General features: G+C 38.7%; 3 protein-coding genes and 1 long non-coding RNA gene across 5 annotated transcripts; 3 read left to right on the top strand and 1 right to left on the bottom strand.

Annotated features, from left to right (window-relative positions):
- Positions 1–657: 657 nt before the first annotated feature.
- Positions 658–4,317, top strand: LOC133740735 (protein trichome birefringence-like 12). The gene is made up of 4 exons (XM_062168678.1): positions 658–1,189; positions 2,146–2,283; positions 3,197–3,446; positions 3,699–4,317. The coding sequence occupies exons 1-4, from the start codon at positions 666–668 to the stop codon at positions 3,978–3,980; spliced, it is 1,194 nt and encodes a 397-aa protein (XP_062024662.1). The 5' UTR covers positions 658–665; the 3' UTR covers positions 3,981–4,317.
- Positions 4,318–5,163: 846 nt separating this feature from the next.
- On the top strand, positions 5,164–5,797 carry LOC133738560 (uncharacterized). Its single transcript, XM_062166118.1, has one exon. It carries the CDS (start codon positions 5,231–5,233, stop codon positions 5,693–5,695), a length of 465 nt encoding a protein of 154 aa, XP_062022102.1. The 5' UTR covers positions 5,164–5,230; the 3' UTR covers positions 5,696–5,797.
- Positions 5,798–6,161: 364 nt separating this feature from the next.
- Positions 6,162–9,484, bottom strand: LOC133738559 (protein RMD5 homolog). Of its 2 annotated transcripts, none has more exons than XM_062166116.1 (2): positions 9,328–9,484; positions 6,162–7,499 (listed from the first exon to the last, which is right to left on the bottom strand). In XM_062166116.1, the coding sequence occupies exon 2, from the start codon at positions 7,474–7,476 to the stop codon at positions 6,310–6,312; it is 1,167 nt and encodes a 388-aa protein (XP_062022100.1). In that variant the 5' UTR covers positions 7,477–7,499; positions 9,328–9,484; the 3' UTR covers positions 6,162–6,309. The 2 variants fall into 2 exon arrangements, with proteins under 2 accessions (XP_062022100.1, XP_062022101.1); XM_062166117.1 differs by lacking the exon at positions 9,328–9,484 and adding an exon at positions 8,438–8,879.
- A 1,787-nt stretch (positions 9,485–11,271) lies between these two features.
- LOC133739891 (uncharacterized) lies at positions 11,272–14,625 on the top strand. The gene is made up of 2 exons (XR_009860874.1): positions 11,272–13,116; positions 14,288–14,625. It is a non-coding gene; the product is annotated as an uncharacterized LOC133739891 (long non-coding RNA).
- Positions 14,626–17,950: the final 3,325 nt, after the last annotated feature.

Below are 17,950 nucleotides of genomic sequence, written 5' to 3'. Positions count from 1 at the left end.
CATTGAAATCCCCCGCCATTAACCAAGGCAGGGTGCATGGTTCAGCCGCAAGAGACCTGATCAGATCCCATGTTCGTGTTCGCACCTCCCTTGCTGCAAAACCATAGATACCAGTAAACCTCCATTTCGTTGCTTCTCCAGGTTGACTGATTACTACATTGATGTGATGCGCAGATGAGGATCAAAATTCCGCATGAACGTCTTCATTCCATATTAGGGCTACACCTTGAGCCTCTCTTTGATGTTGGAAGCAAATATTGTCTTTGAACCCCAGCTTTCTTGTAAGAGAGTCGATTAGGGTTTTCTGCGCTAGGGTTTCAGCCAGAAAAATAAGAGAAGGTTTTCGCGCCTGGACAAGATCGACAAGAGCCCTTTGCGTTTCGAGGTTAACTATACCTCGACAATTCCAAACTAGAATACTACCATGCAGCATGGTGGAGGCTGCCGGAGTGTAGCGGCGACGTACAAAACGGCGCTTAGGGTTTTTCTACTTTTTCCTGTGACCAAAGTGATATATTTAAAAGGTGAGTGACTAAAATATTGAATAGGTAAAAGTTGAGTGACCATTTGTGATACTCTCTCTAAAATGATTAAAAACTCCCTAATAAAAACCCAATTTATAGTTGGAGATCTCCATATGAACCAAATAACCTTTGCTGACGACAATGGCTCCGAAGCTACTGTCACCCCTCTTCCAATGGCTCATTCTCCTAACCCTCCTTCTCCTCTTTCTCTACTCCTCACTCCTCTCCTTCCACACATCCTCCCCGCTACCCAAACCAATCCCCACTTTACCCTCCTGCAATTTCTTCAATGGCCATTGGGTCCAAGACCCCGACCGCACACCCATGTACGACGAGAGCTGCCCATTTCACAGGAACGCGTGGAACTGCTTGAGGAACAAGAGGGACAACATGGGTGTCATCAATTCCTGGAAATGGGTTCCTCGTGATTGCGTCTTGCCTCGGATCGACCCGGTTCGGTTTCTGGGTCTGATGAGGAACAGGAACATTGGGTTTGTTGGTGACTCTTTGAATGAGAATTTTCTGGTGTCGTTTTTGTGCGTACTTAGAGTGGCGGATTTGGGGGCTAAGAAGTGGAAGAGGAAAGGGGCTTGGAGAGGTGCCTATTTTCCCAAGTTCAATGTTACGGTGGGGTATCATCGAGCTGTGTTGCTCTCCAAATATGAGTAAGACTATTTACTTTGTCTGTGCACTTAGTTTTTATTCTCTAACATTATATTGTGAAAGTTGACTTATTAGGTTCTTAAGAATGAAATTAGTGTTATCTGTTGTCATTATGAATGTTGTAATGTAATCTAACCGGAACATATTGTTCGCAAACACATAGAAACAAAAACATGCAACCGTTGCATTTTCAAATGACTGAAGCTAGTGTAAAATCGCCCATTATGCTGGTCTGTCTAGTTTTGAATATGTGAAGACTAGAGGAAATTAGCACACACTTTAGCATTGGATGTCTTACGATCGGTTAATGATCCATATGAACGGGAAGTGATGACCAAGAGGTGTTTCCCGGACTTATCTATCATTCGAAGGAATTAGTGCACACCCTTGCATTAAGTAATCCGTTTTTCCTTCGTTCATTGTCTTTTTGCGTTATAGATCTGAAGGAGATCAAGGTAGCTGGTGTAAGTGTGCAGTTTAAAGGTCTAGGAAGAGGCAAAAAAAACTGAAACCCTTTCGGGTTGGAAGATGTTGGCCTTTTAATGGGTTATTTGGATACTGCGAAATAGAAGGGTTTTTGAACAGTATTCAGGGTTGGGGGTGAAAGAGCTGTGGGATCGAGTTAGTTTTTGGTTTATTTATTGAGTTAGGTGGTATTTGTCACTGTTTAGTTCAGAGATTGTTCCCTATCATCTTTATTGTTAGATTGGAAAACTGCAGTGAGTTGATGAAGTGACATTATCTTGGAAGTTTGTATTTCCGTGATAACCTTGAAATCCTTAGTGCAGCTTTTCTTTGTTTGTTTTTTGAAAGTGGATTTGTTGTCCTTTATTCTATTTTGCTGTCTGCGTTAATAAAACTTCAGTTGAGTGACTTTATCTCAACTAATGTATTTTGTTGTTTTCCTTAATAATTATGAAAATGGAAATCTCACATGCTCATAGATGACTGAATCAAGGTGGCAGCCAAAACAGCATGCAGATGGTGATCAAGATGGACTCAAAGGAATATATCGAGTAGATGTTGAGATTCCTTCTGATGATTGGGCAAACATTGGTGATTTCTATGATGTCCTTGTTTTCAACACTGGCCATTGGTAATTCCCTTTTCCTTATGCTAATCACTAAGGCATGAATGAATTGATTTAAAGCTCTGGTATGAAATCATCAAGGCACTGGCTTGACGCTGGCATTTATTATAATTTGAAAAGTTTAAATCATGAGTATCTGAAATACCCATTTTATTTAGGGGTCTTAACTGCAGTTTAATTTTTTCACAAGAATGTGCAAACATAGTATGTTCTTGTCCATGGTTGATTGCTGAGTCAAGCCTCCATTCCTCTTCTGTATGTCAGTATGGATTCTCATGTTTCTTTTGAGTTGTCAGAACAAAAGTTGGTATTTCTTTGATGTCCTTGTTTTCAATACTGGTCTTTGGTAATTTCCTTCTCAATCCGCTAGTTAACCGTAGATGTTGGTTAATGAATGGTTTCTTCCTTCTCAATCCGCTAGTATGGATTCTCATGTTTCTTTTGAGTTGTCAGAACATAAGATGGTATTTCTTTGATGTCCTTGTTTTCAATACTGGTCTTTGGTAATTTCCTTCTCAATCTGCTAGTTAACCATAGATGTTGGTTAATGAATGGTTTCTTCCTTTCACCACTATGTGCACTGATGAAATGTTCTATTCCTGATAATTAATTCTATTTTAAAATAAATAGATATCGGAAAATTTTCTGGGCATAGAGATTAATAAATTGTTTGTTACCCACCCAGACACATGCACAGAAGTCATCATGACTAGTTTTGGAAAGGAACAGAGATAACATATGGAAATGTTAAATCTGTAAACATAATCTTCTTAATATGAGATACATTTTAAATCTCTTGTGGAATTTGCTACATTGAGCTGCCTCATCATTAGCTGGTTTGCATTCTTTGGATTTTGTTATCAATTCATAGTTTTACAGAAACGTCATCCGACTAAGTATTTTTTGCTTAACTAACTAGGTGGGGCTTTGATAAATTCCCAAAAGAAACTCCTCTCACTTTCTATCGTGCGGGTGAACCAATATATCCTCCGCTTGATATATTGGGTGGATTTAAAGTTGTTGTCGAGAATATGGCCTCATACATACAAAACAAAATTCCTCTGAAGACATTGAAGTTATGGCGTTTACAATCACCAAGGCATTTTCATGGGGGTGACTGGAATCAAAATGGCAGTTGCTTGTTTAATAAACCCCTTGAGGAGCACCAGGTATGAATTATGATGCTTTCCTTCTTTATGCCACTTACCATGGTTTTCATACATCAATCACATTCAGTTTGGTTGTCTTCCATCTTGAATGAAAAGCCTAGAGTTCTTTAAGTTGCTTTCAGATTTCATTTAAACATTCTAGAATATGTCATAAATCCATATCTTGTACTTCATGTTTTCTTTACTGTATCTGCTTTTCATCCCCCTCCCCCAACGGTTTCTTGAGAAAATTGTATAGTAATGCCTCAACAGCTTGACTTGTGGTTTGATCCCAGCAACAATGGACCAAATAAAGAAGAAAGACTGCTGAATCGTCTCATAGAAGACGCATTGCAAGGAACTGATATTCAATTGCTTAACTTGACTCATCTGAGTGAGTTCAGAGCAGATGCCCATCCAGCAATTTGGTTGGGACAGAAGGATGCCGTCAAAGTCTGGGGCCAGGACTGCATGCACTGGTGCCTACCTGGTGTACCAGATACATGGGTTGACATTTTATCAGAGCTGATCCGTATTGGTTTGGAGCTGGGATGATGAACACTTTGTCGAACATATGGTCTAAAATTGCATTCCAGGATGGCTTCTAAGGAGGACAGATTTAGCCTAAACTTTCCCTATGCTGAGTAGGCAAAGAAGGCCACGACAATGTTTTGAATTGAGAGCATACAAGCACATCACAAATCTGACTGGGAACTTGGTGACAGCTTTTTGATGAAGGTTGCTGTTCCATTTTTTTGTAAAGGAGAGTTAGATGGTATTTGAATTGTAACAAAATTAGATCCAGAGGGGAAAATTGTAACAAATAAGTAGCATGTTCTTTCATTACACTTTAATGTTATACGGGAGGCAAAATTTCCCTGTGAACTTGATGCAGCTTTTTCCTGAAGGTATTTGTTTTTTTTTTTTTTTAATTAATCTTTTTATATGAAAATACTTGCAACACAAAATTAAAGAGAAAAGCTTGGAGGGCAACCAGAGTTAAGTAAATCATAACTATTAGCCAAAGATGCTGAATGAGGCAACTGGTGGACTCAAGATCGATCTTGAACTAATGGAATTACCCAACTTTGCTAAAGAATCAGTTGCAAAATTAGCTTCACGGAAGATGTGCTTGAAGGAATAGCTTCAAAAGATGAGGCAATAACTTGGATGTCTTTCACTATTTTCTTTATCAGCCAAGGGATGTCACAATGCCGCACACACCCTTGATTAGAACTTTTATTTTTGGACGGAAGTTGATAAGAATTTTGGAATCACCTTCAACTTGGACTTTCTTGAAACCACTCTCTAAGGCTTTTGTGAAGACCTTCGCATAACGCAAGAGTTTCAGCTAGACGAATATTGTTGTAACCAAGATTTCTTGTTCCAAGAACAAGAAGAAAACCATGAGCATCTCTTATGACAAAACCAGAAGCAGCATCGTTGTTATGAACACATCCGTCACATGATGGCTAGTTGGGGACTTCATATGTTGTTCTTAAGGTGTCGTTGCCAGTTTGCCACTCCTAAAATGTAACCTTTTCACGACCAACTCTTACATAGATACTTCTTGTCATTGCATTTCATAACATTCGGAGATTTTTGACCTACAATTTTTTGTGCGGGTCAAACGGATTCTCAGGAAAAAAAAAAAAACTAGTAGTAACAATGGTGGGTAAGAAACTCTGCGTTTTAACTTTTAACCATCCAATTCAGAACTCAAGGTGAATTCAAAGCCGTAGTTTTCAACATCTGGGTCTTCACCTCTCACTACCATCATTCAGCTGCTTCAAACTGATCTCAACATGGCTCTGAGAATGCATCTCCTTTCCCCCAAAGCCCCCCGACAACCTCCAAAATTCCACACCAGTCCCTTCCCCTCCACCAGACCCAAAACCCGAACAATCCAATGCAAAAAGAAGAGCATAAGCGATGCCGAGCTCGCATCAGATTTGTCAAAGATGACCACCCTTTTCGCGCAGAGAGACGAAGCCATGAACAAGAGCAGAGAGCTTCTCTTCACAGAGCTGTGCCAATTCCTGGATTCAAAACCAGAGGAAGTCAAGAAGAAATGGGGGAAATTGGATGAGGACGAGAAGCGCGTTTTGGTTAAAGGCTTTGTTTCAGAGTGGGGTGTCAATTTTCACCCACTGTCTGCAAAATCTGTTCAAGATTTGGTCGAGGAGCACCTGCAGCACCGAAACCCACCTGCAAAATCCCCTTTGTTTCCTGGTTTAAAGAGGATGATGGGTTTCTCAGAAGACAAATAGATTCATTTCGTTGCTCAATGTAAAACTTCAATTTGGTCTTTCAATCTTTTCCCAAGTCCTAACTTCAATCGAATTTTTTTCTTTTTTCTTCCATCAAATAAATGACCTGTATACAAGAATTCATATACAAAAAGAACTAGTTTATTATTAATCGAATTCACGTACTTATAAATGAGAGACATATGACACTAAATCAAATGATACGGATAACTTTTCTTCTTCTCACCTGTGGTGGATTCGTTAAATGCAGACTATAATTGCGGAGTAGAAGGTGGTATTAACCCTTCTGCAGTAACTACTAAGCAAGCTACTTGAGTTGTTGTAAATCCAACAGATAAACTAGAAGGTGTTGTTAACCCTGCTGCAGTAACTACTAAGCAAGCTACTTGAGGTGTTGTAAATCCAACAGATAAAACTTTTATTTTACGTGACATTAATGTAGCAACATATGGTTGGGATGCAGGTCTTGTACCAAAGCCTTTGATGAGATTAAAAAATGTTTGTTCAAACTTTATGCAAACTAAGGGTACTTAAATAATCAAACAACGAATCTGGAAGTAATTTCTATATACAAAGTTAATAATAACACATTGATGCAATAATAGAGATGACCATCAGAAATGTAGCTGTTTGCACTGAGCAACTGATGCCTCTGCCGGACAATATGGGCATTTAAATGTCCTGGTGCTGCTCTTCGACAGCTTCATGATTGATTGCTTGCAGAGAACATGCAAGCACGGCATCAACATGGGGGGATTGTCTTCACTGCCTTGATCTCTACTCACAGGACAGACAAATATAGAATGGAACTGAAACTCCTTCCCCAACTCCACAGGCACTGGCAACTGTTTCATCGCTTGCCACTCCTGCTTTTTTGCAGCCATTACATTTGCCAGCTTCAAGAGAGTAGGCAACCCTTCAAATCCTGCAGCCATCGTCATACTCAACGGGCTGTTATAGGACTGTGCCAAGAGACTACAGAACTGCCCTGTAAGATCCTCCATCGCCTTCTCCCAATGAGTTGGAGATGTAAACTCAGAATAAGGGGAGTTGTTGAGCCTTCCTGCATATAAAAGGCAACCCATGAGCTTCAGTACCTCATCCTTGTGAGAGGAGGAAGGAGAAGCAAAAGGAGCAAGGTGAGTCCTGGCATATACAAGTGCATCAGCTTGAGTGCCATTTTGTAAAATCTCCAGAAACTGCAAACTATGGAGTTTCAGCTCAAGATTCAAACCATTCTGATTCAGTTGTTCACGGTTAGCACGGATCCAGTTTAGAGCAGGCTCAAGATTCTTAACCTTCATAGCCTCAAGTAACTGATGCATTACCGAGAACTGAGATTTTACAATGGTTAACTCTGGTTCTCCAGCCTCATCTATTATGCCATCTCCCAGATCAAACAACCCTTGCCGGTAAAAATGATTAGCAATGAGCTGATTCACAATATGGTAGTCAAAGTCAACATCTCTGTATGCCTTTGATATGTCTGGATTCAAGGTTCTTTCAAGGAGTTTAGTGTACTTGCTGAGGTTTAAGTTCAGTTCCTTATGTGACCCTTCTAACTGCTGGACTGGACCAACTGCACTGAGTTTGAGTTTAAGCTCTGCAAGGATGGATTTTTGATCAACAGGCGCAGAAGGATCTTGAGCTGAAAGGATCTGTGTCAGTGCCTGTTCAATTTCACGACCAACTTGCTGAATTACTTCTTGGGATTTAGACGAAGATAGCTTTTGCTTCTTAACAACACGCTCAAATGCATCTTTAATGGAATTTAGCTCCATATTCCTATTTAAGTGACAAGCCCCTGTAAGAAAGTAACAAGGCAATCGATTCTTTAACTTCACAACCAAAAAATAGAAAATAAGCTATGCAAGTTCATTTTTTTGAATGTATGTATTAGAAAATTTGAGTTTATTTAGTTTCAAACAAAAATTTGCTGAAGGAAAGCCACAACAGTAACAAAGAAAGTGGAAAGCTATATCATCAATGACAACATCAAGTAAACTATTGGCACATAGAGCATATACACTAACTAGTGACAACATTCTACACTATAGTAGCCTCTTCAAGCAACTCTTGCATAAACAGAAAATAAACCAAAAACACAGGAATAGGTTCATTGATTAAAAATAACGTTAAGCAAGGCTGGTAAAGGTCAATCTGACCTCTACCTTGCACAGCCTTCAGCTCAACTAAAGCTTCCTTCAGTTCATCTAGTCCTTTTCACATTGTAGATAGAGATCCCAAGTCCATAACTTACATATTGTGAATCCCCTAGCTCAGAATCAACAAAATATCACAAAACGCACATGTCCTTTCCTTCAAGTATGCACACAAAGTTATCTTCATTTGTTGAGCTTAATCTCTAGCATTTGCTCATACAGTACATGTGAATCTACATGGCACTTCTTGTTATCTGTTATGGACTACCCCATACATCAATATATTTGCAAAGTAATCATTTTCAGGCATCAACCAAAAAAGTGTAACAGAAAAGAAACAGGGTGGCATTTGTACCAATGAATGCAGAAAGCATTTCATGTTTAACTTCGAGGTGACATACACATCAGAGCCCAACAATCTTGAACAGAGGGCAGGTCTATATCAATGTCCTTGGGAATGTATATAATGTCCCGAGATATGAATCAACTAGATTTCAAGTGCTTTATGATGTGTAAGAAATATAAATGGAAAATTAAGTATGAGAAATAAAATTTCCTTAAACAAAAATGCCTAGAACACCTTATGTGCTTAATTTACTCCATGAAGCATTCAAGTGAGTGTTGCATCATCTTTGATGCCCAATTTCCAAACAGAAGCATCCTAACACGGAATACCGATGAAGAATCATACATCAGTTGTTTGGCTAAAGTATATAGGCATAATGGGTCAGTCCCAGAGTTAAATTAGGTTACTGCCTCATCTTGGCTTGCATGGAACCACACACAAGCAAAACAAGGCTGAATCCAACATCTAGCATCAGTTTATTTATTTGAAAATTTCCTCTTTACATTGGAGCATGATCAGCATGAAAGAAAACCCTTTATAGAAACTTGAAAACGATGAATAAAGACTCAAATGCTACAGAAACAAGATATATGAATAGAGTGCACAAAGCAATGTAACAACTTTAAACACAAGCGGTATTCTCCCTAAAGTTCACAAAACCAAACAGGCACCCAAAAGAATCTCCATATACAAAAACACTAAAGACCTGATGAAACAAAAAGTAACAATAAGAATGCAAGATATCACTTTCAGTACAGCATAGAAACTTAGCCAAGTTTAAATTATCATAACACAGTAAATACCAATGCAAAGTCGCCAAATTCAAGAAAGATAGGATTAAAAAAAAAAAAAAATCCAATCAAAATATCGCCAAATTTTTTGCAGAAAAAAAAAAAAAAAAAAGAGTCTCCACCACTATTATCTGATGATTAACAAGTTGCTAAAACTAACTTGAAAAAAAAAAAAAAAAAAAAATTCCAATCTGTGTTTGGTTAGCTAAAACATGAAATGAAGTATAAGAATTTTGATTAGGAATGATGATGTCATATATGTATATAAAATAAACGATTCGAAATCTCAATTTTAAATTCGAGAGAATTCCGTAAAGGAAACGAGAAGGTTACCGGAATTAGATCGCGATTCTGGAGGAGGAGTCCTGGTTCGTCCAGATACCTGAAAGAGAAGAAGGAGGAAGGAAGGAAGGAAGAAAGAAGGGCGAGCGTGCGAGTTTGTGGTATAAATATTGGTGGCGCACGTGTGAATGTGCCCTCGAGGCTTCTGTTGTTTTTACTTTCACTTTGGGAAATAGGACGAGGAAGGGAGATTTCTTTTTGTAGAGGTTAAGTGGGCCTGCAGTAAATTCACGTGCTCAACACGTATTGGTCGACTTGGATCTGCCTGACTGCTTGCAGAGAATAACTGTTCGGTTATACTGAAATTCATGGGGAACTGAATACGTGTAGGATTTGTGAAAGTGAAGGATAAAAGGACTCAATAGTTTACCGCGGTTTAAATAACCCATCACTTATTAGAGAATAGTTAATTTTTTTTTGAACTAAAAAGTGTATATAATGTTATCATACTCTTCATTCGTGTTGGTATAAATATACGTCAGTGCTTTGAATCATCTATTGTGAAATGGAGGTATATTAACTATATTTTTTTTTTAGAATAAAAAATGGAAGTTTTTACTCATACCTCTAAAATTGACATTTGAACATCTCCACTTAATAGACATCTAACTTACGTTTACAAAACATATTATCTAAACCTCCTTAGTTTTCCCACAATACCCTTTGTCCAATAAAATCAAGGGTTAATTACATAAAAAATGGAAGTTTTTACTCATACCTCTAAAATTGACATTTGGACATCTCCACTTAATAGACATCTAACTTACGTTTACAAAACATATTATCTAAACCTCCTTAGTTTTCCCACAATACCCTTTGTCCAATAAAATCAAGGGTTAATTACATATAAGTGCATATTTGAATATTTTTTTAGTCATAAGGCCACCAACTATTTTTTTCCCTTATAAGGCCACTAGATTAAAAAATGTGTTAACTTTTGGATATAAAAATCAACATATTTACATCAATGCCACTAGAGTAAAAAGTCAACAATCATTATCTCTCTCCTCTCCGGTGAGGTCTCCGGCCAACTCCGGCCGAACTCCGGCCAACTTCCGGCGAACTCCGGCGACCACAAAAGCTACTGTCACCAACACCAAAAGCTACTGTGGCTAGCAACAAAAGCTACTTTGATGAGATTCCCGGCCACCTCCAGCGAGGTCACAAAAGCTACTATCACTAGCAACAAAAGCTACTCTGGTGAGATTTCTGGCAACCTCCGACGAGATAACAAAAGCTACTATCACCAACAACAAAAGCTACTCCTTACCAAAAAAACCTATGCTCCCCAAAACGAAAAAGCTACTATCTCCACCAACAAAAGATACTGTCACCAATACCAAAAACTACTCTCACCAACACCAGAAAACTACTCTCACCAACACCAGTAGCCAACACCAGAAAACTACTCTCACAAACAACAAAAGTTACTGTCACCAACACCAACGAGCTACTCTCACTAACATTAGAGAGCTACTAACATAGGTACAGAAAGCTACGATCACTATGATGGAAAACCACTACAATAGTTACAGAGAGCTACTGATTTGAAAAAATAAATCTATTGACATTAGCTTGAAAATATACTAACATAGACACATAAAGCTACTATCACGATATTGAAATGCCACTAGAACAATTACACGGAGCTGCTAACTTGAAATAATGAAAATAGAAGCTATTGACATCATGTTGAAAAAAATACTAACATAGATATAGAAAGATACTATCACTATGTTGAAAAGCCGCTATAACAGTTATAGAGAGTTACTAACTGCAACAAATAACATACAAGAAATGGTTCATTATTCATCAATCAAAATACATCACAACACCATCAGAAAACAGAATTCAACCACAAAACCATCCCCCCATCACACAAGAGCACAACTCTCTTTCTCTCTCCTGCAAAATTCCACAACAGATGAATTCAAACAAATCCAAGCCCATTTATTCCAATAAATCACAATCAAATCAAACCAAACTAAACAAATTCTAATCATGCCGTCTAATTTTTTTCCGATAACAAAAATCATTAACAAAACCAAAAAAGCAAATCGGAGGTGTAATTAAGGTCGGTGATGACGAAACAGAGGTGGTGTGGGAAGGGACGTCAACGACACCGCATCAAATAAGCAAATCGGAGCTCAGATATGCAATCTCATATCCTGACGGATTCAAATTGGAGCTCAGATGCAATCTCAGATCTCGGCGGTAGGAACGAGGTCGAAGCCGCCAGAAGAGGTTGGAGTTGCCTTCGAAGGCGGAGACGAAGATTCAACTTACAGGTAGATAAAGCTAAAGTGGTTGCGGTCTGGTGATGAGGAAGACGGTGCCGATGAATCTCAGGTCGTTGAGAGCTCTTTGCGCTCTCGATCTCGTCCTTTGAAGCTTCGTCTTCAGCCTCCTCACCTCACGTCGATGCGGCGACGGGTTTGCCGTTTGGATTCGAAGATCTGAGGTCGAACTACTCCAGCTCGTCTCCGTTCGGGCCAGCTCCGGTTGAGAAAGGTAATGGAGAACGGAATCGACGACGGAGTTGTCGCATCCGACGGTCTTGTGCTGCCGGAGCCGAACGAGATGGTGAGGAAGGATGCTGCCGGAGCTGAGCAAGATCGTGAGGATGGGTTTTCTCGCCGGGGGGAGAGAGAGAGAGAGTGATTTTTTTTTCGTTTTTGCAATAGAGAGAATGAATGGATGCAGTTGGTTTTCTTTTATGAAGGGTAAAATCGTCACAAACAAAATAATATGTGGATGCAGATGGCCTTATTTGTACAAAAAAATGCAGGTGGCTTTATGACTAATATAAGTCTCAAAATGACACTTACGTGTAATTTTCTATAAAATCAATAGAAAATTACATATAAGTGTCATTTTGAGACTTATATTAGCCATAAGGCCACTTAATTTTTCTTGTGTTACATAAGGCCACTTACATTCACAAATTATTTTTTTCATGACAATTTTACCCTTCTGCCTAACAAACCCAATTGCATCGGTCTTTCCGTCTTACATCAATCACAGATCTCTCTCTCTCTCTCTCTCTCTCTCTGTAGCGACCTTCTTGCTCTTCTCTAGCGGTGAAGACGTCGGTGACACTGTTTGGACGAGGCGGCAGGCCAGGCTTCTCTCTCTCCTCCCAATTTTAACGAGAAAGCTCCCCTTCTGTTTCTCTGCTGCTCTAATTTGAGCACCACCGCCTTCACGTCGATGTCTCCGCCTCCGATTCCGGCGACCACCGGCACAACGCTATCAGACCTTGCACCGCCATCTGCACCTTCAATTTTCCAGAAAATAAAGCTTATCAAAAAATTACAAACCGGACGAAAACGTTGGGAAGTCTGCGGCTGCAGTCCGATCGCTATTTGATGATCGTGATCGGAGGGGTGAAAGGAGAATCACAACGATGATAAAGTTTCACGACAAGGCGAGGCAGCCCAGGCATCGATGACATCGTCTAGGGCTCAATTGTCGACTCCTTCGCTCATTCTTTCATTCTCCACTAACGCTCGCCGGATTTCATTCTCGGCTGCTTTCGATGGATGGCAGTAGTAATAATAACGACTGTGGATGGCAGAAGGCGACCTATGCAACGGGCCAGAGGAAGAACAAGGTCACGGATTCCATCAACAATCATAATAGGCTCGTTCCGGCGCTATGATCTCCAGCGGAGAGCGTTTTCTGAGGTGTGGAGAACGAGGTGGAGGAGCGAGTTCGGAGCCGGTAGGAAGCTGATAAGGCGAAGACGGTATTTTCGATTTTTCCATCATTTTACAATTGGTCAGTAAAAGTTTGATGAATTTTGATTGTTTTAAGTTTTAGTTTCTGTTGATTGCTTTCGATTACTTCAATTTCCATTTTTGATTCTGATAAGTAAATAGGTTTATGCTTTTGGACTGTTCTTGTTTTGAAGCTTTGGATATGAAATGAATAGACATTAGTTTTGCTTATTATGACTTGAAGATTGAGACTTACTAATTAAGTTCTAGGTCTTGAAACAGTTACCAAATCTGAGTTCGATAAGCATGTATAATGAAATCATATACTTGATGTTTTATGTTTTATGTTTTGCCAAATCACATTGAGGCTCTATTGTTGTGTCATTCTCTTGTTTTTGGAGGTTCCTCGATATGTGCTCTGAAGCTAGAATAGTTGGCATTAATGCCTTACTTCATGAGTTGATTTCCTTACTTATGCATTAGAAATATTTGGCATAGCTTTCCATGATTGTTATAATGGCTTTTCAACACAGAACTAGTACCTTTTTATGGGCACGTTAGCATAATTTTAAGTTGATGCCAGCAGCTTTTTTATTTTCTTTTTGATTGATTTCAAGTCAGTAGTTCTCTATAACTGTTATAGTGGTTTTTCAACATAGTGATAGTAGCTTTCTATTCCTATGTTAGTATATTTTCAATATAATGTCCGTAGCTTTTTTGTTTTCATTTTTATTGATTTCAAGTGGTCTTTTGTCAATAGCTTATCAAATTGGAAAAGCATAATTTTGAATAAAATTTAATTTTCTTCTTGTTGTGATTTCGTATCTCTAGCATTTCTTGTTGAAACTTGTGTTACACTATCAACATGTAAAATTAGCTGGTTTTGTGGAATCAGTATCTATGTCAGTAGCTTTTTATTATTGGTCAAGTAGCTTTGTACATGTGTTATAGTAGTTTTCTATACCTATGTCAGTAGCATTTTATTACTAGTCCAGTAATCTTGTACGTGTTATAGTAACTTTATATAGCTATTCAGTAGCTTTTTATTACTGGTTCAGTACCTTTGTACGTGTGTTATAGTAGCTTTCTGTACCTATGTCAGTAGTATTTTAGATTGCTTGTTTTTTATTATCAAGTTGATAAAGAGTGTCACGTTTGCGGCGCAACGGTACATTGCTGTTTTTAGTTTTCATTTCAAATACTAATATTTTGTTGTATCTTTGTTCTTGCAGAATTCTTCCCCTTTGCATTTGTAGAGTAGATTTCGAAAATCATGTGAATTTGGATATTGAAGCCTCCACTGACCAAGAGATCATTCAGCTAACTAAGAAATGCTGAAATGAAGTCTCGTGCTGAAGGTGGCAAAATTATGCCTATGGGTTTAGAGTGTTAGCATTGAAAAATGACAGTAGCATTACAACATTGACAGTAGCTTTATTCAACTATTGTAATAAATTTTCATAACTATGGTAGTGACTTTTTACAATTACAAAAGTAGCTTTTTACATAATTATATCATCGTTGAACCCTGTATACTTTTTGTATCATCTAATATGTTTTATTTTCTCTATTGCAGTAGCGTTTTTACTTTGGTTGTATTCTTTACATTTCCATAGCTTTCTTAGTCTTTGACAATAGTTTTCTCGTCTCTGGGAGTAGTTTTTGTTCTGCTTGGTTGTAGCTTTTGGTGTTGATGAGAGTAACTTTTGGTGATAGTGAGAGTAGCTTTTGTTACTGGCGAGAGTAGCTTTCTGGTGTTGGTGACAGCAACGTCTCTTGCTGGTTAGATTAGTTTTTGGTGTTGGTAACAGTAACTTTTGTTGGTGATGACAGTAGCTTTTAGTGTCGGTGAGCATAGGTTTTGTTCGTAACAACAGCTTTTGTTGCTGGTGACAGTAGCTTTTGTGACCTCGCAGGAGGTTGCCGGAAATCTCACCAGAGTAACTTTTGTTGCTAGCAACAGTAGCTTTTGGTGCTAGTGACAGTAGTTTTTGTGACCTCGCTGGAAGTTGTCGGAAATCTCACCATAGTAGCTTTTGTTGCTAGCCACAGTAGCTTTTGTGGTTGCCGGAGTTGGCCGGAGACTCGCCGGAGTTGACCGGAGACCTTGCCGGAGAGGAGAGAGAGAATAATTGTTGACTTTTTACTCTAGTGGCATTTCTGTAAATATGTTGGTTTTTATATCCAAAATATAACACCCTTTTTTAATCTAGTGGCCTTATGAGGGAAAAAACTAGTTGGTGGCCTTATGACTAAAAAAACATTTAAAGATGCATTTATATGTAATTAACCCTAAAATCAATAAAAGCCTATATAAACTCTACCGCGTATATTTATAATACCTCTTGTATCATTAAATCATCAATTAATCACCTACTTCCTCTGCCTTCCCCTTTTCTTCTATAATACCCGGAATTTTCATTATTAATTTGTAATGATTTCTGAAAATTAATAAGTTGTCGATTTGTGTGATTAATTGTTTTGGTTGCCTGTCGTTTGTTTTGTGATAGAGTGATAGTGTTTCGAACAAATAATTACTCGAAACGTTTTATTTTTTAGTTGACTTTTTATTCGTTGAGTTGTTCTGAAAACTTCCTTCACGAAAATCGTAGAGCGCATCATGAGTTCGTGGACATGCGGCACGCCAAAAATGGTGATCGTATGAAGAAGTTATGAGCGGAAGTTATTTCCTTTTTCAGAAATTTAAGTATAAATACAGAAAAATAGGGAAAATGTATCAGTTTCCATTTTCGGAAGATTTCCAGAAAATTCTAGAAAACTTAATTCTCCCTATAAAACGGTTGACCCGTCGGGGTCCTATTTTTTGTTTCCGACGTCGCAGCGCCACCAGTCCGGAAGTTTGGTTTCCATCGATTTGCGCCGTACACGGTGGATCGAGGGCCGAAACACGGCGGCAGACCGCCGATGTTACTCCATCTTATTCTGACGATCTTAGGGCTCAAAACCTACTGGGTTTTGTAGCTCTCCTCATGCTCATTCCAACCATACCAGCCTTGCAACTCGATTCGAGGTGTGGTGGTTGGAATCTTGAGTTGAAATCCAACGGCTGATCTAGCTTTCGAGCTCGATCTAGGCCGACTTGGCCTTGGCTCCAGATATGAAAAAGTTGCTTCTCTCACCTAGGTCTCCATTTTGATCGGTTGACTTCCGTAGAATTGAGTTTTATATGGCGGCGCGTAGGGCTCACGCACAACTGCTTGTGGCGGCTCTTCCGGCCTGTGTTAGAGCTCCTGTTTTATTTGTGATCTTCCACTCGTCGACACAAGCGTGTTGATATATGGGTTGTGGCATAGTTTGATAATTTAAAACATGCTAGGTTTAACGTAGCTTCGGTTAGTTCCGTTTTTGATTCGTGAGGATCCGACCGTTGGATCGTCCTGTTTTTTTTTATAAATTGATTATAGGAGTGTTCCGGAGACTTTGGACAGTCTTGGATGAAGCTCCGTCTCGATTGATGTAGTTTTCGGTTTATCGTTCACGTGTTTTGAACTTTATACGTTTTCATGTTTCGTTGTACTGAGTTGTGACTTCGTTGCTTGGGTGCGTAACAAGATCATTTTGACTGGAGTTTTGGTGGTATTGTGGTTAGTCTTGTTCGGTGTAAGAAGACGCAACGAGATTCAGATGTGAGTAAATCTCGTGATGTTCAGTTACAAATGGAGTTACTTATCGTCTTGGAGTTATTTGTTCAACTGTGAACTATAGTTGGTTTTAGTGGCATTCCTGAGTAAATATATTTACGTGAAATATTATATCTTGGTGCGTTTGTTGTGTGGTAAAAGTGATATTAGTGAATTTTCATATTATTGTTTTGAGAAGTGACTTTTCGAGGAAAGCAATATATTGTGGAAAAGATAATTTATATTGTTTTGGAAAAGTGTTTGAGATTTGTGTAACATTTTCAGGTCTTGGATGACCTCGTTAAATGTTTTGGTATTTGTACCGAGCGTCACGGGGATGACAAGAGTGTGAAATCCTTTAATGAGATTTGTGTAATATTTTCGGGTTTTGCGTGTGACCTCTTTAATGTAGTCTCCTGAACTAAATTATATGCAGGGATTACTATGATTTGGATTGTGTGATTTTGGATGATCTCATGAACTAATTTCCTATGCAGGGATTACTGGTTTTACTTAGTGTAAATTGTGAGTGCGGTTGTGGTTTGAGATTTATATTCTTCCCGAGATTGTGGTAAGTCGTGAAATGATTTATGATGTCACAATGATGAGAAATGCTTCCTATCGAAAGGAAAGGAGTGTGATTTCATGAATTCACTAGGCCAAAAAAGCGATCAGACAACGGACCAAATTCGTTGTGTGATTTGGACGATCTCCGTTGTGTATCGGAGCGTTGTGTGATGAAAAATGACACAACGGTGGAAACCCGTTGTGTGAATCACAAACAGTCAACACTTATTTGGTTAAAACTGTTGTGCCTTCTCTCGGCAAATGGCAGCCATAGTTGCCGCGCAGTCATGCTGCACATGTCATTGGCATAATTCACACAACGATGTTTGTCTCCGAGCCGTTGTATGAAAGGCGAATCAGACAACAGCATTTTATTTTATCTGTTGTATGAGTTATCATCACACTTCACTTTTGGAAATTTTATTGTTGTGTGTTAGTTTTAGATAACGTATTCTAGTTATTACAGTTGTGTGATTGTAAATCAGACAACGTATGTTTGTTAGAACTGTTGCATGTTATATAAGGATTCATTGTGTGAACATCCAAATTATTACTTCAGACAACATTATTAACATTAGAAATTCTGTTGTGTGATAATCGTCTTTTCTCGATTTTGTGCATTGATAATAATGCTCCATTTTACCTAATGAACAGTGACTAATTGTAAAGAAAAGACACTAGAATCTA

The sequence above is a fragment of the Rosa rugosa genome, chromosome 3 (assembly GCF_958449725.1).
Source record: "Rosa rugosa chromosome 3, drRosRugo1.1, whole genome shotgun sequence".
Lineage (NCBI taxonomy): Eukaryota > Viridiplantae > Streptophyta > Magnoliopsida > Rosales > Rosaceae > Rosa > Rosa rugosa.
Note: the sequence above shows the minus strand (reverse complement) of the source record. Positions and strands in the feature narration are given on the sequence as shown.